At 41.9% G+C, this 22,442-nt stretch overlaps 1 protein-coding gene across 4 annotated transcripts in view; it reads left to right on the top strand.

Annotated features, from left to right (window-relative positions):
• LOC145412540 (uncharacterized) overlaps positions 1 to 22,442 on the top strand; it is a 186,486-nt gene that overhangs the window by 147,481 nt on the left and 16,563 nt on the right. For all 4 annotated transcript variants that reach the window (XM_080282440.1, XM_080282439.1, XM_080282441.1 and 1 more), the window contains 4 exons: positions 2,595 to 2,882; positions 6,051 to 6,293; positions 8,591 to 8,936; positions 9,752 to 9,854. In XM_080282440.1, coding sequence (XP_080138566.1) covers positions 2,595 to 2,882; positions 6,051 to 6,293; positions 8,591 to 8,936; positions 9,752 to 9,854 — 980 coding nt within the window. The remainder of the gene's footprint in view (positions 1 to 2,594; positions 2,883 to 6,050; positions 6,294 to 8,590; positions 8,937 to 9,751; positions 9,855 to 22,442) is intronic.

Genomic DNA, 22,442 nt, shown 5'->3' on the forward strand with positions numbered 1-22,442 from the left:
ATTCAGCCTTTATAAACCATGTATAGCTACCGTATATATACAGTATATATATTCCAAGGAAATAAATACATTATATATACATTTTTATACGTATGTACTTGCATACAAATATAAGCGCACAACAATAAGTCTCTCTCTCTCTCTCTCTCTCTCTCTCTCTCTCTCTCTCTCTCTCTCTCTCTCTCTCTCTCCAGTGAGCCACATTCCTCTAGCCTCCACTTCACCCTGACTCACTACACTTTACTTCACGCTCTACCCTAATTATCCACTCCGTACATACCTCCACTTCACTGCAAACCAATCCACCATCATTGATATATCCAGTCCACTCTTCTTATCCACTCTCTGAATTCCTTCACTCTGTCATTCCTCGTCATTGTACTTCCACTCTGTTACACTCCGTTCTCTTTTACTCCATTGTATTCTTCTCATCCACCCATTAATAACTTTCACTCCTCTCTTTTCTCCATTTTGTATATGTAGGTGGTGGCGACCATCATCCACTCACGATGTAGTGCTGCCTTCTCTTTCCTTCACCTTTATCATTATTTTTCTGTGTCTGCTGTCCTTTCTTCCTATTTCTTCTACCCTTACTGTCACTATTTGCTACTCTCCTTTTCACTTCAGGTGTCTCTAAACTAAGTGAATAGCCCGATGGTTTCCAGTAACCTTGGAAGCCATTTGCAATGCTGGGTGGTAACCATTTAGTCAAATATCGGGATGACGTGGAGCCTACTATGGTTCCTCTCTTAACTGGATGGACAGACGCAAATGTGACGTCAGTCCGGGAACCAAACCTCCATACCCCTACCCACCATACCCCTTCCCTCCATGCTTCTACCCTCCATACTCCTTCCCTCCATACCCTTTCCCTCCATACCCGTTCCCGCGCCTCGACATGCACTAGGACTGTCTACCGCAAGGGACCAATGGTTTATTGCACGGGATGGCTTTGCAGGGAGGTTGCTTGGCTGCGGTTTATGGTTCTGCTCGTCCAGACAGACCGGGATCACTCAACAACTACAGTTGTTAAGAAATCTCCAAAGCCGTTTAGAGCACGCCCCTTGTTGTGCTTTTTACACAACAAAGAAAATGCACTCAGTTGTTGTCTAATATAAAGATTTTTATTCAGTCTCATAATCTCCAGAAACCCTAATTTACTTATACTGCTTTATATTTACAAGTGTTTTATGTAGCCATGTCACAGTGGTATGACAGCATTTTACGTAGTATGCAGAGTAGGCTAATTTATCATTTTATGAATAATTTTTTTCTTCACGATTAAAGTTACGCTTCGTGGTGCGCACACACACACACACACAAACATAATGCAATTTTTTTACTGCTCTTTCTCATTCCCACCCATCTAACAGCATCATAAGGCGAAAGTCTGTCCTAAATTCACAGGAGCGAGTCATAACTCCTTATGTTCGACCTAACCTGAGTCATAGCTAAAGACACCTCCCGAGTTGGTATAGCGCTTAGAACGCGGCATATAACTCGATCATAACGATAAACATGGCCGCCGCACCACAACAATAAATTCGCCACCGTCAACCAAGACGTTCTCGTGACAGGCAAGCCGTGCTTAAAGAGTTAAGTGATGCAGAACTGGTAAAGAGATACCGCTTGGACCGTGCAGGCATAATTTTCGTGACAGATTTGGTGTGGAGGACCCAAACAAGACCAACGGCAAGAACAAGGCTCTCACGCCAGAAATGAAAGTTATTTTAATGTTGCGTTACCTTGCGACAGGAAAAATGCAATTCTGTAGTGGTGACGACCACTTGTGCATCTCTCTATCGTGCTGTTGGAATCTTCCATGCTGTTGGTGGCGCTGGTGGTGTTTGTTTACGGGATAGTGCGGTGAGGCAACATGTCCTCGTCCGCAGTGAAACAAAGTGGTAAATAAATAATTCCTAAAACTTGACATTAATCAGCTGACTTTTCGCTGAAAACATTTGAGAAAAATATCATATTTATTTTAGATTTTTTGTTACGTCTTTTCTCTGCTGTTTTTTGTATTTTTCTTCAATTTTCAGAACTTGCAAGTGCAACATATGGCAGATGCTATCTCAGATGCTTTTGATTTCGACCTAACAAAGTCTCGACTTTGTTATGATGACCTGCTTTTCTCACATTTCTGACTTTCACGTAACTATGATGCAGGTTTTATAAGTACGGCCCCTGATTCCAACATCCAGCAACCCCCTTTCCCCATCCCTTTTCCTCCCTCTTTCCTGCCCATCTCCCTTCTCCCTTTCCTTTCCCCTCTAATATTCTTCTTTCCCCTCCCCTTCCCCCCTCTGTCTCTCCCTTTCCCTTTCTTCCCCCACCACACCCCCCCCCCTCTCCCCAGCTTTTGTGAAAACAGCGTATCTAGGGAAGCACTGTAACGTTTGAGTGTATACAACGTTACTCATTCACATTTTTAATGCATTTCCTGTATAATGAAACGTTCTTAGTGTATTCTGAAACCGATATACTCTCTCTCTCTCTCTCTCTCTCTCTCTCTCTCTCTCTCTCTCTCTCTCTCTCTCTCTCTCTCTCAACGAAATAAAAAAAAAATACATACCAACTCCTCTTCCCCACAGGACATCCCAGCAGCCAACCAGCACCAGGATGCAGACAAGGCGGGCTACCTCAACAAGCTGAGCGGCCGTTCCTTCCCCTACATCCCCCAGTGGAAGCGGAGGTACTGCGTTCTGTCCAAGGGGCGGCTTTACTACTACGAGAGGGAGGACAGCCGCCAGGGGGAGAAGAGCAATGGCGTCATCAACCTGGAGTATTTTGACCAGGTGAACGAGGCTGCCCCCAAGGACTGCAAGAAGGCTACCAATGTCTTCATCATCACGTCCCAGGACCGTAGCTTCTTCGACCCCGTGAGTATTGTTATGGTTACACTCGCGCGTAGGTAATGTGGTGGGTAAGATAGCTCATTTGGTGGAAGGGTTGAGGATCAGCAAAAGTGACTGACCTCTTATTTTGGGGAATACCAGGTCAAATGTCAAGGTCACATGATAGGATGAAATTAAAGTTTTTATCCGATTTTGACCACACTTGGTGAAACGGTTCAGGCTACAACAAGGATGAAGTAATTCGATTCACGGAACTATTCGACGGTAAGGGTAACACGGTAAGGTCAAAGGTCGAGGTGACACAGGTTATCTTAAATAATTTCGATCAGATTTTAGCTCAAACTTTGGTGGGAGGAAAGACGATGGGATTTGATTTTGAAAACATTAAAAAGTCAAGGTCGAAATATGTCTCATGTTTGCCAGCGAAGGGGTTGACTGATTGGAAAATAAGAGATGATGATGATGATGATGATGATAATTGATGACTGATGAATGTTGATGATGGTGATGGATGATGATAAATATGACTGATGACTGATGATGATGAGTGTTGTTGATGATGATGGTGATGATGATGATAAGTAGTGAATGAAGAATGATGATGATGATGTTGATGATATACAGTAATCCTCTGCACGCCTCAAAAGCCTCTTACTACAAAACCCCTACAACCATCCCCAAAGCCTATCCCACAAAACTCCGACCCGATACCCCAAAAAATCCCTAAAAATATTCCCCCAGATACGCTCCGAATCCCTATCACCCCAGACATCCCCTTAATTTTCCCCTCTGGAGCGACACGAAGCGGCAGGAAAAGGTCTTTGAGGCTGTCCAATTGGAAGGCTTGAAGGGTAATCGCATTGGGGAGAGAGAGAGAGAGAGAGAGAGAGAGAGAGAGAGAGAGAGAGAGAGAGAGAGAGAGAGAGAGGAAATATAGTACATCAAACGTTCATAAGGTGGAATGGAAACGAATGGAAAAAATGGAAGAGGTATGAAGAGGGAGCAGGGGGAAGGGAAGAAGGGGGGAAGGGAAGGAAACAGGAATGAAAGAAGGGAAGAAGGGAGGAATAGAGAGAAGAAGGGAAGAGAGGTCCGGAATGAGGAAGAAAGGCGGTGAAGAGAAACAGAAAAAAAAGAGAAGGAATAAAAAGAGAGTTCGGAAGGAAGGAAAGAAGAATGGGAGAAAAGGAAGGAGTAAGGGATGGAATGGGGAAGGCAAGAAGGAAGAAAACAAGAACGGAAAAATGAAAGGATAAAAGAAGAAGGAAGGAAGGAAGGAAAGGAGGGAGGGAAGAAGGAAAAAAGAAGTCAGGGAGGGAGGATGAAGGGGAAGGAGGAGGAAAAGGTGGAAGAATTATGAAGGGGAGAAGGGAGAAGGTTCAGTGATTAAAGGAGATGAATAGGGCGATTAAATTGATGGGGGAGAGGCAGATGGGAAGAGTACGAGAGAGAGAGAGAGAGAGAGAGCTGAAATCAAGCCCTAGATTTAATGAATTCATTAGTGGGATACTGAGAGAGAGAGAGAGAGAGAGAGAGAGAGAGAGAGAGAGAGAGAGGGAGAGAGAGAAAGAGATGAAATCAAGCCCTAGATTTAATGAATTCATTAGTGGATGCTGAGAGAGAGAGAGAGAGAGAGAGAGAGAGAGAGAGAGAGAGAGAGAGAGAATGTTTCCAGATACGATTATGTATATTCATGTATATATTCGTATGCAAATATGTGTGTGTGTGTGTGTGTGTGTGTGTGTGTGTGTGTGTGTGTGTGTGTGTGTGTGTGTGTGTGTGTGTGTGTTCGTGTGTGTGTTCGTGTGTGTGTGTGTGTGTGTGTGTGTGTGTGTGTGTGTGTGTGTGTGTGTGTGTGTGTGTGTGTGTGTGTGTGTGTGTGTGTGTGTGTGTGTGTGTGTGTGTGTGTGTGTGTGTGTGTGTGTGTGTGTACAGTTAGTTGTTTCCTGGTTATAAGAACATGGCCTTTGTGGCTGCCTGTCTTTTTGCGCTTTGTGTGTGCACCGGTACGGCACGCGATCTTATGTTTCCGTGTACGTGGTTTTTATACATCTATGTGCGTGTGTGAGTTTCTGCGTTGTTGTGTACGTGATTTTAACACTTACCAGCCCGTGTACGTATAAGTTTTTGTGGGCCTGTGTGTGTGTGTGTGTGTGTGTGTGTGTGTGTGTGTGTGTGTGTGTGTGTGTGTGTGTATGTGTGTGTGTGTGTGTGTGACTATGCACGTGTGGATGTATGCGTGTGTATATGAATATGCTCGTGTGGATGTGTGCGTGTGTATATGAATATGCTCGTGTGGATGTGTGCGTGTGGGCGTGTGCGTGGGAGTATGTGTCGACCTTGAAGGAGCAAGAGATACACACACTCATTCTCACCCACCTACTGTAGTCATCCCCTCACCTCCATCTCCCCCACTTCCACTCAAACCCTCCCTCCATCCCCCCACCCCCACTCTTTCCTTTCTTATCCCCCCACCCCACCGCAGCCCCACTACCTACACCTCTACCCTCTTCAGCCTCCCCTTTCTACACTATACAGAGTCATTTCTCCTCCCCTCCTTCCAGCCACCCCACCCAAGCGCAAAATCTCCACCACACACCTCCGCGTCTCTCTCTCTCTCTCTCTCTCTCTCTCTCTCTCTCTCTCTCTCTCTCTCTCTCTCTCTCTCTCTCTTATAATGATTGTTAAGTAAATCTGAGGCATTTTCCGATCATTAAACGTCAAGGAACTAGAGAATTATGATCAACTGAATGTTATTGTCTGATTTTTATAAGGAATATCTGGAGGACAATGGTGGTTTAGATGTACACACACACACACACACACACACACACACACACACACACACACACACACACACAGCAACATCAAAGGGCAGTATGGTTCTCTCGCGTGTTGTGTGGTTTGATTACACCTGACTCTCTCTCTCTCTCTCTCTCTCTCTCTCTCTCTCTCTCTCTCTCTCTCTCTCCACCTGTCACATGGGAGATGGGAGACCTGATTATATTCTGCGGTAGTCTGTATGATGTCAGATTCCTTTTGGTTGCTCGACACTCATCCATCAGTTAGACTTTTTTATCATCATCATTATCATCATCATTGTTATTATTATTACCATCATCTTAATCATCATTATTACTGGTATTATTATTATTATTATTATTATTATTAATCTACGTCTCATACTCGCAGGGTCGGCACCTCTTCTCAGCCGACACGCTCCCTGACATGAAGGACTGGATCCGAAGGCTTCACGGAGCGCTCGAACAGATCCGAAACAACAACCGACCCGCTGCCGCCAACTCCTCGAACTCTTCAGGCATGGAGGGCGGGAAGAAGAGGAAAGAGGAGAGCGGGGCGGAGAGCAAAGAGGACAGAGATAACAAGGAGAACCAACTGAACAGCTCGACGAGAGAGAGGAAGAAGAAGAAAGAGGTGAGAAGTCGAAGCAGTGAGGAAGCTTGTTATTTGTTTCGGAGTTTTCTGTTTCGAAGTTTTGAAGGGGTTTGCTTTTTCGTGTTCAGTCTTGGTAAAGGACTCTCTCTGTCTCTCTCTGTCTCTCTCTCTCTCTCTCTCTCTCTCTCTCTCTCTCTCTCTCTCTCTCTCTCTCTCTCTCTCTCTCTCTCTCTCTCTCTCTTCTATGCTATATTTTACGCTTGTTTCTGTAAATACGAAATACGTTTTGCGAAGTTTTGCCATCACACACACACACACACACACACACACACACACACACACACACACACACACACACACACACACACACACACACACACAACCTGAACTCTGGCGTTTGGAGGAGAGTTATGTAAGGCAATTTTAGTGGCCTGGATTTGGGAGTTTGTATCGTTCCGGTGACAGCTGGTTTGCATGGATTCTGGCTCTCACGTCAGGGGACTCTCTCTCTCTCTCTCTCTCTCTCTCTCTCTCTCTCTCTCTCTCTCTCTCTCTCTCTCTCTCTCTCTCTCTCTCTCGTTTGCTACCCTTGAAGGATCTGTTGCAGTTAACGATATTGTATTTGTTTTTTGAATGAGACTTTGCTTGAATTTATCACAGAGTATTTCTTTTTTTCTGTTTTTTACAATAATTTATATACTCTCATTATGGTTATTTTTTTTTACAGTTTGTCGCATTTGAATGAATTGTTATATCATTAATGCGTCAGTAAATGTGCCTTATGTACCTTGTCAGAGATTTTTATATTTTTATTTCTCTTATCTACTTTGGATCTCTTATAATCTATTCTGTTCCACTGACTGCGTCCTTTATCAGACCTCCGTTATTAAATTCTCTTGCATTCACTGTGCCGTGTATTTAACTTCTTTTTCAGCCATGTGCCTTTTGTGTGGAATTTCCCCACAAGTAATGAACTTTTGTTTACTTACCGTATAGGTTTCTGTTGACTTTTCTTATATCGAAGCTTTTGTTGCCATTAGATTTGTGCTTGTTTCAGATGTAGTCGATTTTTTGTATTTATTTCAGTTCAGTGCCTTTTATTTCAGCTTCTGTTGAAACCCATGCCTTTTTTTCTGTTGCAGTGTCTTGATTTAATTTATCATTGCAGTCTGAATTTAAATTGATTTGGATGAATCATTATACTTTAAGTGGGCTATGTTGCAATTCTTACCTTATATTTATACGCCTAATAAAATCAATGCTGCAATATGCTCCTGCTGTTTAAATTCCTGCTCTAATCTGTGTCATTTTAATAATGCTGCAAAATCATACCTAATTAAGCTTTCGTTAAAATCACTATCGGTTATTTTCATCTCTGTTGCAATCATTGTTCAATTTTATCTGTTGTGATAATTTTACATAAGCTCACATTAAAATCAGTGTCTCATATTTCAGTTGCCGTTGCCTTCTGTTATTTAAAGTTCTGTTACAGCTATTTATTAATCAGTACCAGATTTCTGATGTAGTCTATGTCTTTTGTTTAATTGTCTGATTCTACAGTATGTCTTTCATTAGGCATCTATCGCATCTGTGCCTAGGGTATTATTTGTCGATAGTAATGTATCTTTTATTAATTTCCGTGGCGCCTTGTCTTTTATTTGTCTGAAGTAATGTGCCTTCTATTTGTCCTTTACATGGATGTCTTGTGTCTGTTGCATCTGCTTTTATTTCTCGCAATTTGCCTTATAGTCATCTGTTGCATCTGTCTTCTCTTTGCCTGAAGCTTTTTATGTCTCTTATTTGTCTGTTTCAACCTGCCTCATATTTAATCTTGTTGCGTCTGTGTCTGTTATTTAGTTAACCCTTTCGTCTATATTTTTTAATCGGCTACTACTTTTGTTTCTTTTGTTTATTCGACTAATAAGTTTGTGCCTTTTATATTATCACCTATTGCGTCTTTGCCTTTTTCGTGTGTGTGTGTGTGTGTGTGTGTGTGTGTGTGTGTGTGTGTGTGTGTGTGTGTGTGTGTTGCAATGCGTGTTTTTCCTGGAGTCTCGCAATCAGTGGTTGAAACTAAATTGACTTTCTCTTTGAGGTAAGTTGTGATATAGCTTGATGCTTGCTCCCACGGCTGTCATTATTCTCTCTCTCTCTCTCTCTGGCGTCGTGTGCAAAACCCTTTTCTCCTTCATATGCCTCTGCCTGTTTGTGTTCGTACTATCTAGCTACCTACCTACCTACCTATCAATCTGTCTGTCAGTCTTCCTATCTATCTATCTGTCTATCTGTCTATATCTCTCTAATTAATTTATCCATACCTTCCCTCCATCACACAGGATTCCCACCGATCTCGCAAGTCGGCTCGAACCACCACAGGCGTCTCGAGCGAAACCCAAACCACCCTAACCGAACCCCAACCTCCTCCCGCGACGGACCATGAAGTGACGGCGACGAAGGGGGCGACGACGACGACGACAATGACGGGGGGGCCGGCCTCACCGAAGGGGGGCATCCAACTTCCGGGTTTTTCGGCCTTCAAACCCAAGCTGGAGGAGAAATTGTCGCAACAGCTGAAGGCGAAGGAGGAGGTGATGAAGAGGGCCAGTCAGGGGGAGGAAGATATGCCCTCGGCCGGCCCCACCCTCACAAGCGTCACCAAGCATCGAGTTAGAGGACCACAAGGTAATGAATGAGTGAGTGAGGTGAATGAGTGAATGGGGTGAATGAGGTGAATGGGGTCAATGAGTGAGTGAGATGAATAGTGTGAATGAGTGGATTCAGTGAGGGCTTGAATGCAGTAAATGAGTGAATAGAGTGAGAGAGTGAATGCATTACACGAGTGAATACAGTGATTGAAAGAAAATGATGAGTGAAAGAATACTGTGAGTGAATAAATACAGTGAATGACAGAGGAGTTTGACAGTAGATGGACTTCAACGGAATTCCTCTCTCTCTCTCTCTCTCTCTCTCTCTCTCTCTCTCTGTATAGCGGGTAAGTACTCGAACAATGAATAAACAGTCAGTGAATAAGTAGTCCATGAATAAGTGAATAAATGAATGAATGGTGCATGACTACAGTGTAAAATCAACAAAAAGCTCAAACACACACGGATTTATAAGCGGAGAAGGATTTATATGGAGCCGTGAACATTAATACCTGTGAAGTCAAAGTGGTGTGTGTGTGTGTGTGTGTGTGTGTGTGTGTGAGAGAGAGAGAGAGACAGACAGACAGACAGACACAGACAGACAGAGAATTCACAAACTTTTTTCTTCAAGGTGTTGGTTTATGTATCTCTAGTCAACAAATTTAACATTACCTACTCCATTTTGACCTAGTCTCAATACTGTCTGATATGACTTTTTTTGTTTTTTTTTTGTTTCAGACAAAAGCTAACCTTATGTAATCGAGTGTATTGTAACCTAACCTAACCAAAGCTAATCTGATCAAACTTAAACAAACCAAATCAAACTTACCTAATGGTGTGTACTTCTGGCAGGTCGTCGTGCCCCTCAGAGCAGCCGGAGGACGACGATGGCTGCCCTGAAGAAGCGCGCCAGCTCCCTGTCTGCCCTTGAGCATCAGGACTCCCTCGACACCAGGTCAGAGTCTAGTCAGAGTGGCCCGGGCTCCTCCAGGCACTCTGGCACGCCCGATTGGGACATGAAGGAGGAGATGGAGCCGTTAGCGGAGGAGGGCACCCCGGAGAGGCAGATCTCTTTTGATGATATAGATGATGACCTCTTTTTTAAGCCACTCAGGGAGGTGGTAGGCAGGGAAGATGATAATGGGGATGATGAGAGGGTGAGGGACAATAACAACACCAAGAAGGACAAAAAGCGCAATTCAAATCTGCGCGTCCGAATCGAGGAACAGGATAAGCGGCGCTCAGCCTCACGCTCTAGGAATGGAACGCTAGGTTCGAAACTCTCGCGGTTCAGTGAGACGATGGCTTCATTCAAGCCGAGCAGGTTCAAGTCCAAGGAGCCCATCGGACCAGACCACCCAGACCAGGTCGACCACTCACGCTGGACCTGTGTCGTGCTCTAGGGCCTGTACAGTCAGGGTCAATTGTTCCTTTAATACTATCACAAAACTGCGTCAAATCCAGGGTAAATCTTCCTACACAATTTTTTACACTGTCCTGAAGCTGTGACAAAGGCTGAAGAATTACTCCCTCAAACAATGTCATATCTAGAGCAGTTCTTCCCACATATTTTTTTACACTGTCCTGAAACTGTGTCAAAGGCCTAAGTCTTGACACCCAATCAAATTGAAGATCTCCACAACTGTTTCTTTAAGCTGTCTGGACGCTGCCAAAACTCGAAATCTTCCTAAAGCTGTACTAATATGCCGTCCTGAAAATAAGTCGAATCTGAGGTCTTCCTATACTAGTCATTTGCATTCGGTGTCGAAAGTCCTGTCGCCTGCCCTGTTTTTCTCTTCATGGATGGACTGTGAAAATGATGAGATGAATTCACAGCAACTGACATTTTTGACAGTGATCTGCAGTTAAATAAAGTCCTCGTTTCAGTTGCTACCGATTCACCACACTGATTTTCAAAGTCCATGGAAAGAGAGATGTACCAGAGGCGACAAGAGTTTTGATGTCGATTGCATATTGGATGAAAACTACCAAAATTGAAGATATCTTGCTGAAAGGTTTCTCCACACTGTTTTGAAACTGTGTCAAAATCTACAGACGAGAGATACAGATCCTCAAATTAGCAAAAGAACCAGAACCACGTGGTATGGAATCTCTCTAGGAATCCCAGATGCATAAAGGATGTTAAAGTTTACAGAGATTTTTGTCAATATGTATAATTATCAGATGGACTGCTAACTGGGAGCCGGTGGTGTAGTGGTTAGCATATACTGTCCAAAAGTGGAAAAACCCGAGAGCAATTCTTATGCCGGTCAGACTCTTGGATAATGTCTGCTTCAGATATGCCCTTCTTCACTCAGCGGTACAATTGGGGACCTGGATGGAAATTTGACTGTTGCGAGTCGTACATCTAAGGGAAGATTGTGATTAGGGTATGACTGCCTGCCTTAAATTCCCCCTTGAAGTCGATAGGCATTGATTCTAAGCCTTCTTAGTTAAAAAAGAGAAACGAAACGCGTAAAGGAACCATTGGCCGTGACTGTATCATGCCGTATGGAGAGAAATGCAGTGTAATTATCCATTTCTGCGATATAGTCAAGCCTTTACTGAGTCAAAGCAATTTTTATCTAGTGTTTAAGGAAATTTTATATAACTATTCCTATATTCACCTATTTTAGTCGAGTTTTTTTTTTTTTTTTTTAGGTGATGTGCGATTGAGTTAACCGCTTCAGTTCGGCGACCTTTTTGTTTTTTGTCATTCTTGCGACCATCAGACGATTTTATCAAGCTTAGGAGAGACTTTTCTAGTTGGGGAGAGACTGTTCCAGCTTGGGAGAGACATTTCTAGCCTAGGAGAGACATTTCTAGCCGGGGTGAGACTTTTGCAGTTCGGGAGAGCCTTTCTAGTCAGGGAGAGACTTTTCTAAGTCAGGAGAGACTTTTCTTGGTAAGGAGAGACTTTTCATAGTGGGGAGAGACATTTCTAGGAGATAGCTACAACCTTCATCAACCCATCCACTACGAGAGGGCTTTCCTTACTTGAATAAAATCGTCTGGAGGCAGCAAGGAAAAAAAAAAAAAAAAGCGCCACTGAACAGAAGTGGTTAGTCCAATTTTCGTACAGTTGATGTGTGATATAGTCAAATCCTTTATCCATATATATATATTTTTTGTCTATACTCAACTATTTTTAGCCAAGAAATATTTTTGGAGCTGATAATGGCGAGATAGTCATGCCTTCCTATTATCTATGACTTTCTTATATATTTCCTGACGTCCTTTTATTTTTCTATGACTTCTTCCATATATCCTCAACTCCCACCCATCCTATCCACTTGTCACTTATCAGTCTGTCACATTTTATATATACATTTTCACTTACTTCAGTCAAAAATTACCACTGATACCGAGTAATGCTGCTCTTCCAGGAGAGTTATGATTTTATTCCAGAACTTTCTCAATACGCCGTTCACCCAGTTTACATGGGGTATTGATATGCTAGAGTTAGAGGTGATGTGGATGTGTTGTGTGTGATATGGATGTGCTGTGTGTGTGGTATGGTTGTGGATGATCTAGATGTGTTGTGTGTGATAAGGGTGTGTTGTGTGTGATATGTGTTGGGTGCGATCTTGTTGTGTGATACGGACGTGTTGGATGTGATAGGGATGTGTCGTGTCTAATAGCTCTGGCCCTGAACTCCTGAATAATCGTGCCTGTATCACACAACTCTTCCTACGGAAACCCAGTTAACACCGTCCCCTTCTATGAACACTATATTATTTCACTCAGGCTACTACAAGACGCTTTTATTCAGCTAAGGGAAGTTCCAGTGGTCAAAGGTTGGCAAACTGAATTAAATGTTAGACTGTTTAAAAATCCCTTCACCTGAATAAAGTAAATTGGTTTTAGCCTGCTTAAAGAACTCCAGTGCATCAGTAGCTTTGGAAATGTGAAAATGTTACCAAGAGATGCTGACCCCCCCAAATACATACACAGCTATAGCCTGTCACTACTCTTTCTAATCTATCTGTCGGCAGAGCTATCTCAAACTCGCAGTCAGTCTCATCCCAAGTGCCTTAGCCAGTCACTCAGTCAAAGGCCTGAATGGATACCGTGCTTTTGTATATAGATATCTTTCCTATACTGTATATTATCTGCCTTATATGTGGCCTGTAGGATATTTAGTTAGTGAGGAATATTACAGAGGCGATGGGAGGGAGGGGAGGGAGAGAGGAAGGGAAGAGAGAGGAGAAAGAGACTGGGAGGGAAGAAAGAGGATGCGGAGATGGAGAAGGAGAGAGACGGGAGAGATCGAGAGGGAAGGGAGAGGACAGGGATGTTGAGAAGGAAGAGAGGAAAGGGAGACGGAGAGGGAAAAGAGGATAGGGAGGCCGAAAGGAAGCACAGGAGAGGGAAGAGAGGTGGAGTGGGGTACATTATTATTATTTTAACATTAACTCTGGTATAGGAAATTCGGTAATAGAGAGTTTTTGAGAAACTAAAAGAAAATGAACTTGATATATTTCGTCCTTTTGTGAATCCAAATTTCAACCCCTTCACTCCGATGACGTACTATACATATATTTTATTCTTGCGATCTCCAGACGATTTTATTTACGACGGGAGAGGCCTTGAGGGGAGCAGGGGTTAACGAAGGATATCTCTAACCCTTCCAGTTCGAAAACTCGCTCCTAAGCTGAATAAAATCGTCTGGAGATGTCAAGAATGCATAGTACGGGGTGGAAGGGTTGGATGGAGGTGATGGGTGTAAGAATATGGACGGTTGAATGAATGAATGCAGGGATGAAAGGGGTTGAATGCATTATGTTGTATAGACTGATAATATTTTTTTTTAATGGAAATATGGTAATGGAAATAGAGGAAAAGGTCTTATATGGCCCCGACAGATTGATGATGATGATGATGATGGTGATGATGATGATGATAACGATCTTCGCGTCAGGTGATCGTGAGGCGCAATAATTCTTCGCTCATTATTATTATCACTATATTATTATTATTGTTATTATCATCACCAATATTACTATCATCATGACGTCACTGATACAAGGGTAACAGGGTACTGCATATTACAGAAAAATTGCTTTAACATGACGTGCTACCAAGACTACACCATTACATTAAAAGCTCTCTCCTCGTCATGGTTATAACGTGCTAATTGTAAGTTATTTTCACGTTCCAGAAGGATGTGCTAGTTACTTCTTTCCACGTGATAGAGATGTTAGCTATCTTTACATGAGAGTTAGGATATTAGTTTTTTTTTTCACGTGCTAGTTAGGGTAGTTGGGCCAGTCCCGTGCTGTTCCGCGGTCGTGCTGCCAAAGGCTACTTCTCGTCAGATTAAGGTACGTACGTGCATTACATGTGTGTATATAGGGGTAACTACGTGAAATACATTTATATATGTGGTATACTTATTATATAGTATGTGAGCATACCTGCGGGGAATACATATATTGAGTGGTTAATTATCTACGCTATGTGGCATGGTTGATATGTGATATACATTATACATAAGGGTAAATACATGAGTTACATGCAAATATTGGCCTATTTACGTGAAAATATTGGCATATACATTGAATAATTACTTGAGTTTCATGTATAATTACTGCATACGGAAGTTGATTACGTGACCAAAAGTATGTACATGGGCTATCACGTGAAATAAGAGTATATTAAAAGATCACGTGCAGGCAAAACATACACGAGGAGGTAATGAAATCATAATACAGGCCTACACAAGGGCGATTCTCACGTGATTCGAAAACAGAGAGAGGAATATTACGGGAAGAAAATATTACCACGTGAAGAAAGTATTTGTAATCACGTAAAGGAAGTATACATAGAAGCGGTTATCACGTGGCAATAGTGTATGTATATAGGAAGCTACAAAGAGTATACATAGGTTTTACTAAATGGAAAGTATACATAATTTACGTAGATTGAATACATGAAAATGATAATATTCTGCCTTTTTTTTATATAAGATTGGTTTATGAGATGGGGAGAAGGATTATGCCATGTGTGTTTGTGCCTATATTTTTTTACTATATCGATACTTGGTTTCTCTCTCTCTCTCTCTCTCTCTCTCTCTCTCTCTCTCTCTCTCTCATCCGAATATAAGGCAAGGTTACAGTGAGTGTCGGATCGAGAATTTTGTAACCCTGATAATGTAAGTACTTTTGTAGTGTTGCAATTTACCCACCACGCACTACTTTTTGTACTCCTGTAATGTAACTAGACTGTAACTGTAGCGGAAAGAATGTACTGTACCCTATTTCTTTTTTGTAATGCTGTATTTAATGACATGGATTTATATTTTTATTTTTTTTCCCTTCTACGAAGATGGCGATTTTTTTCTATTTTATTCTTGTTACCCCTAAACAATTTTTTTTTTTTTCCCGGGACGTCTTGTAGTGGAGATAATGTCTCTCTCTCTCTCTCTCTCTCTCTCTCTCTCTCTCTCTCTCACATCCCAGAAAGCCAGAGGTCCAACCAAAATTAAAACAGCGACGGGGTAGCCAGAATGAAATAGAGGAAATAGACACGTGTGGTCGATAGGTGAACCCCTTCAAACAGGTGACGCTATTTTTGCATTTTATTCTTGCTATTACCAGGCTATTTTATTCAAGTATTTTAATAATCTCTTCTGACTGAAGGGTTTTAATATAGTCTTTTCTATACTCTGTTAAATTCCACCTGGCAAGCGTCCCGAATTCCCTCTCGGCTCAACTGACAGTCAAGATGGGAGGGCTGATTTGACTAGTAACCAAGGAGATTTCACCCTACCTCGTAACCAAGGCTCATCACCGTTTACGAAAGCCATGACTTAGTATTCAGTTTGTGAGATTAACCCAGTTCCCTCAGATGAAAAAAATCTTCATGCCATCCCTTCTAAGCTGAGTAGAATGGACTGGAGGGAGCAAGAATAAAATATAATTGTACGCCCTATTTGTGAAAGGGTTAACCTCCCATTTTCTTCCTGTACTTTTTCCCGAGAATGTTTGTAATATTGCTGTGTAGAGATGGTTTTTGTATCATTATTATTTTTTGTAATGGTCTTGAATATTGATATGTATGATGATCCTTTTTACTCCCATCAAAAGTAGCACACGTACAGGTGAATGCTGTTGTTGTTGATGTTGCTGTTGTTGTTGATGTTTGTGTGCCTTTGAATGCCTGCATGAAAGCTCTCTCTCTCTCTCTCTCTCTCTCTCTCTCTCTCTCTCTCTCTCTCTCTCTCTCTCTCTCTCTCTCTCTCTCTCTCTCTCCCTCTCTCTCTCAACAGTAATGCCCTTGTACCGCCCCCACTCCACCTTAACTGGCAGTGATGTGATAAGCTTGTGTGTGTAATGTAGTGCCTTATCCCTCCTCCTCTAGACGCTCACCTAGAGTTAGTTTTAATAAAGTTTGGTTATGTTGTAGTGTTGTATTTTAATTAACCTGGTCCTTCCTCTCGCACCACCCATCACCACAACCACTGCTACCACTATCCCATTACCACCATTACTACTACCACAATCCCCACTCCTACTACCAATATCCTTGCCACCACAACCACTACCATTATTTCACTCCTACTCCCACTATCCTTGTCACTACCACTACCACCACAGCCACAGCCACTATCCTCACTCCTAACTTTGTCTTTTATTGCAACTTACTCATCCAACTTATCAACAGCCGCCTAAACTGAGCCAACCTACTGCAAAAACCCCTCTTATGTTACCTTTCTGAACACTGCCCTCCACCCTCATTCTTCAGTACACACACACACACACACACACACACACACACACACACACACACACACACACACACACACACACAAATAAATAAAGCCATAAGTACGCCAGACGGCAATCCGTTTTCTCTGAGGGTATTTTGCCACGGACTCTTGAACGCTTACAGCCCTAGGTCAGGCCAGGTCACGAAGGCCATGCAGTGACCTGACATCCTTGCAGAGCCTGTGAGTGTTGGCCTTATCACACGTCTTGCCATAGCGATATATTTGGCACATCACATTATAATTCCTCAGATAGGAAGTACGTGTAATTATTCACTGCAAGGTTGAATTCTGCATACCGTCAGATTTATTTTGTCAACTGAGGGACACACAACGTCATCATCCTGCATTTTCACCTCAAGATGGGGTGAGGTGGGATCCTGAGCTAGGGAAAGAAAGATGGGAGAACTGTCAATTGGCATATCCAGTGAAATGAGCCACAATTCATATCACAATCCGTTCAAGCACTAGAAATCCTTTGCCCCATCTGGTGAGAACAACCCTCTGTAAAACTGGGAATAATGATGATAATGATGATGTTTTTTTCCTTATATATATGCTCTCCACATACACCTAGCAGTCAGTATTCCGTGAACTATAAAATTAAAAAAGGGGACGCCAAGCCCTCATCATTAAGAGCTATAACCATTGCCAGAAAATATTAATGACACGATCAGGTTAATTAGGGTCTTCACGCTCTCTCGTTAACCAGTAATTCTCTTAATTCATCAATGAACTCAATAAATCACCTCACCCACTCATATATTTACACTAATTGACTATTCCCAACACACATACCAAACACGGCCACTAATTACCCCTCATTAACGAAAGTAATTAGCCGGTATCAGTGCCAATCACTCCCAGCACTGCGAATCGCCTTAATAGCGTCAATTCAGCTATCTGTCACTTTGAGCTAATTGCGTGGTAGATTAGGGTCGGTTATAATGAAGGTTTCGATTGTAAAGCTTATATATATATATATATATATATATATATATATATATATATATATATATATACTGTACATGTACTGTATTGTTCATATACGTATACAGTATACATGTACTGTATATGTATATGTTTACATATGTATATGTAGCCTACATGTACGGTATATATATATATATATATATATATATATATATATATATATATATATATATATATATATATTTACAAACACACTTACTCTCTCCCTCCCACTACCATCACCCTACCACTATGTTTGCCTGACCTGACCCTGTCTCACTTCGCATGACCCCTTGCCAATGTGTGACCCCCGACTCAACCAGTCATCTGAGGCCACATTCATAAAGGATGAAAGCCAGCTCCTACGGTAACGACTATCCTTAGCAGATAACTCTTTCGTCTTCTGTGAACGCACTAAGCAATTTCATCCTGGCTATCATAAGGCAGTTCCGTTCAGCTGAGGGGCATCCTAGTAGTCACAGAGATGAAAATTGCATCGATCGATCTTTGAAGTACTACAAATTCCTTTCGCCTGAATTAAATAAATACATGCATCTACGGTGATGAAAAAGTTAATTATTACCAGGGGTCATTGTACTTTGTGGTACTTCTCATATTACTATTCACTCTAATTTGTGAAGTGTCCTGTAGCGGCATGACTGAAGGGAAGAGTATGTATAAGCAGTTTTATGCACAATTTAGGCTCAGAATTTATGGATACAGCCCCTGATCCTGCAACGAGGTGAGGAAGCACGAAATCATCAGCAGTAGTAGTTGCAACCCCAGGTTCAAACGAGAGAGAACCTAGTGGACTACAGGCTGAAGATGCCATTCTCTTGCAGTCCACCATCCTCCCACTGGGGGACAGGGAGGGAATGGAAAGACATTTTTGTAACCTGGCAGTGGAGCCACCCAGTCATACGGGTGTTACAAAATAAAGAATCCCTCTTCAACTGGAGTTCAAAATCAAATGATCTTCAGTTAGCAAGAATACAGCGCACTTGTTTGCACAAAATCAGTGAATCTGATAAACTTTTTATTACCTTCTTGCTACCACCAGACGATTTTGCTCAGGTGAGACTGAATAGGTGGAGTTAGATACAGCCTTCATTAACCTCTGCTGCAACAGATCTCCCCAGACCCGGGGATAGAAAGATCACATCCCACATCATCCTTCTACAAGGATTAAAAAAAATCTTAATCCTTTGTCATAACATAAAGTTTTTATTTCATTTTTGCTTCCACGTACCATACAATTTTGCTCAGCTTTCGAGAGTCCTCTGGTAGGAAGAACGTTATCGAAGGCTAAATCTAGTTCAAATAATGTACCCTACACTAAGTCAACAAATCGTTTGGAAATAGCAGAAACAAATAACCAAATCCGTCATCTGATTGAAAGTACTAGATTCATTGTTGACCTTGCAAGCACTGTAGATTAGAGTTGCCACAGTCATACTTACCAAAATAGGTCACCAGTCCACCAGGTCATCTAAGTGTGTGGGTGTGGATGGGTGGGTGACCCTGATTTGACTTCCCGTCACTACATATGAAGGTAAGTCCTATTCCAGCCAATGTTTTAATGTGCTTATTGTGCGTTCTCATCAGATTTGCAGCAGTAAGTTCAATGAGTGTCTGTGTGTTTATCTACAGTATGTATCTGTTTGAAAACTATACTGTACTGAAAAAGTTTACATATTCACCAGAGAGGAGTAGAATCATAAAAGAATCAATGGCAGTTTTTAAAACTAGGAACAGGATATAATACCAGGCATAGGTAAAGTTATACATTATATATATATATATATATATATATATATATATATATATATATATATATATATATATATATATATATATATATATATATATATATATATATATATATATATATATATATATATATATATATATATATATATATATATATATATATATATATATATATAAGGAAAAGGCATATTTTAAATGGCTGGGAAAAGTGAAAATGTGCGAGCTTAAGAAGTCGGGCCATGAGGGGAGGGGAAGGTTAGTAGAGGGGGAGGAAGGTGGGAGGGAAGGAAGGAGGAGGCAGTGGAAGTTCCTGGCGCGAGGAAAGTCTTTAAAGTTGTATATTGCAATTTTAGCCCATTTAGTATGGTAGCCTCTTTATAGTATTATATTCTTGCTGCCTCCCGACGATTTAATTCAGATGAAACCCTCCCTCTGGTAACGAAGGGCGTAATGAGGACCAGACCTAATCCCTCGGGTTCAGAAAGTCTCTCCAAAGCTAAATAAAACGTTCTAGAAATAGCAAAACAAATAAGTAAAGAAATAAAAAAATAAGTAAATAGATAAAAGACTGATAACTCCGAAAACCCATCCTCGAGCTGAAGCAGTTAAGAGAAAGTAACTATTGGTTTATTGGTAACTGGGATAATGTAATCATGGCACATACAAAAGTGATCACATGTCGATGATAATAATGAATAAATCAGACATACCAGACACAGGCCCGTAGTCGCAGTGCCGTAGGAGCCTTCGTAACACCTCTTCCATAGCGATTTATTTCTCACATCACACCTCAATGTCCTATTAGATGTTACGTATGCAAACTACATCTTTATAAAAGATACAAGTAAAGTACCAGAAAATGCTACGGCGTAATATGCAAAATAAATCGCCAAGGAAAAGGAGCTATGAAGCCACCAAAAAACAAAAAATACAGCCAATTGTAATACTATAAGTCAATCCATCCCCATCACTAAACGAACATCACTTTTTCTAACTTCCTGTGACTCATCCTTAGCTACCCTTTTGGCGCTAGGTGGAGGAGAATATTAGAGATGTCCCGACCTTGAGGGGACTAAGATAAACTCAAAGGCCCAAAAACAAACGCAACTTAGAAAGAACTGTGCTTACGGATTCTAAACACTTAACATAAACTGAGTATAAATAAGGACTCCTAAAAAGAATAAAGTCGCCTGTCTGTAGTAGAGAATAAAAAACGAGTAAAAACAATATTCAAAGTGGTAACTAAAGCCAATAAGGACTCATGAAAATAGTGTGTTTACAATGAGTCTCCTTGGTTGCTAAAATCTGTTTGTTTACACTTTTTGGAACTGTGTCACTCCATCAACTTCGAGTTAATCGTGGTTGCAAAAGCTTTCAATGAGCGTTAGTTATGAGGTAGGATTGAGTCTCCTTGGTTGCTAGTCATAAAAAAATATCGTATTAAACTGAAAGGATCCAAAGCTAAACAAAATCGTCTGGAACTGGCAAGAAAAAGAAAGTTGTTTACGACGTCAGAAAAGTTATCCCAAATTGAGCGTAATTGAAGGATCTACCCTGTTAATGAGTTCTACCGGGTTTTTATCTCTCCCCCCCCTCCTCTCTCTCTCTCTCTCTCTCTCTCTCTCTCCCATGCATTATCGTTCCATTTTCTCCACCCTCTCCCCACTTACATTGTTTCACATTCTGCCTCGCTTCTTCTGTCTCTCCATTCTCCATCTCTCCCTCCTCCTTTCCCCTTTTTTCTCTTTCTTTCTTTCTCCTCCTCCTCCTCCTCCTTTACCTCCCTCCTTATTTCGTCCTCTCGTTACCTACCTCTTTCTATTTCACTACTCCATAATTCCTCTCTCTCTCTCTCTCTCTCTCTCTCTCTCTCTCTGGCGTAAAACTAGCTCCCAGGGCCGCGGTTCATTAGGGAGGGAGTGTGTTCCTGGATGAAGGGGGAACTTTTGAACAATGAAGGGGAAATGAGCTGGATGCGAAGGAGAGAGAGAAAGAGAGAGAGAGAGAGGAGATAAGGTGAGGAGGTAAGAAGAAAAGAGAGGTAGGTGTATGTGGGAGAGGAACGATGGAGAAAGAGAGATAAAAGGAAGAGAGGTAAATAGGCGAAAAGGGAGGATGGAAAGAGAGGGAGGTGTAGAAAGAGGGGAGAAAGTGAGAGAAGAAGAAAGGGAGATAAAGGGAGGGGAGAAACATAAGCGAGAAGGGAGGAAGAAATGAGAGGGCTGTGTAGCAGCGGGAGGGAGGGAGAGAGAGAGAGAGAGAGAGAGAGAGAAAGAGAGAGAGAGAGAGAGAGAGAGAGAGAGAGAGAGAGAGAGAGATGGAGAAAAGGAGGTAAAGCAGGCCGAGAGAGGATGGAGAAAGGAAGGTAAAAGAGAAAAAGAAGCATAAGCAATATTGGATGAAGGAAAGAGAGAAGAGGGGCGATGAAGAGAGAGAGAGAGAGAGAGAGAGAGATGAGGAAGGAAGACAAGAAAGGTGAAGAGGGAAAGTGCTGGAGTGCAGGGAGAGAAAGAGAACACTCAGCTCAATGCGAATGAGGGATGAGTAGGAGGGAGGAGAATGGGCGGAGAGAAGAAAGTTGGAGATTAAAGAGAGAGTGTGAATGGGGGAAAAGAGGGAAGCAGAAAGGAAGAAAAAGGGAAGAAAGATTATAAGAAGGGACGAAAAGCTGTGGAGGAAACTTTGGAGGAAAAAGAGAAAGAGAAAAGAGGAGGAAAATGTCAAACAGGGAAAGGGTAATGAGGAGAGGAAAAGTGGAAGGGGAAATAGCAGGAAAGAAAGAGGAAAAGAGAAAAAAGGGGAGGAAGAGGGGAGGGGAAAGGATAGGGGAGGAAAAGGGGAAGAAAAATGAGATGAGGGAGAGGGAAGGGAAAAGAGACGAAGAACAGGGGATAGGAAAAAAGGATGGAAGAGGGGAGGAAGAGGGGAAGAGAAAAGGAGGAAGAGGGGAGGATAATACGGAAAGGTAATGGAGAAAAAAGACTGGGAAATGGTCTTAGAGGAAAAATAAGAAAAGGAGGAATGGTGGTAGGA

The sequence above is a fragment of the Coenobita brevimanus genome, chromosome 93 (genome assembly GCF_032717465.1).
Source record: "Coenobita brevimanus isolate Jiangsu-jjx chromosome 93, ASM3271746v2, whole genome shotgun sequence".
In the NCBI taxonomy this organism is placed as follows: domain Eukaryota; kingdom Metazoa; phylum Arthropoda; class Malacostraca; order Decapoda; family Coenobitidae; genus Coenobita; species Coenobita brevimanus.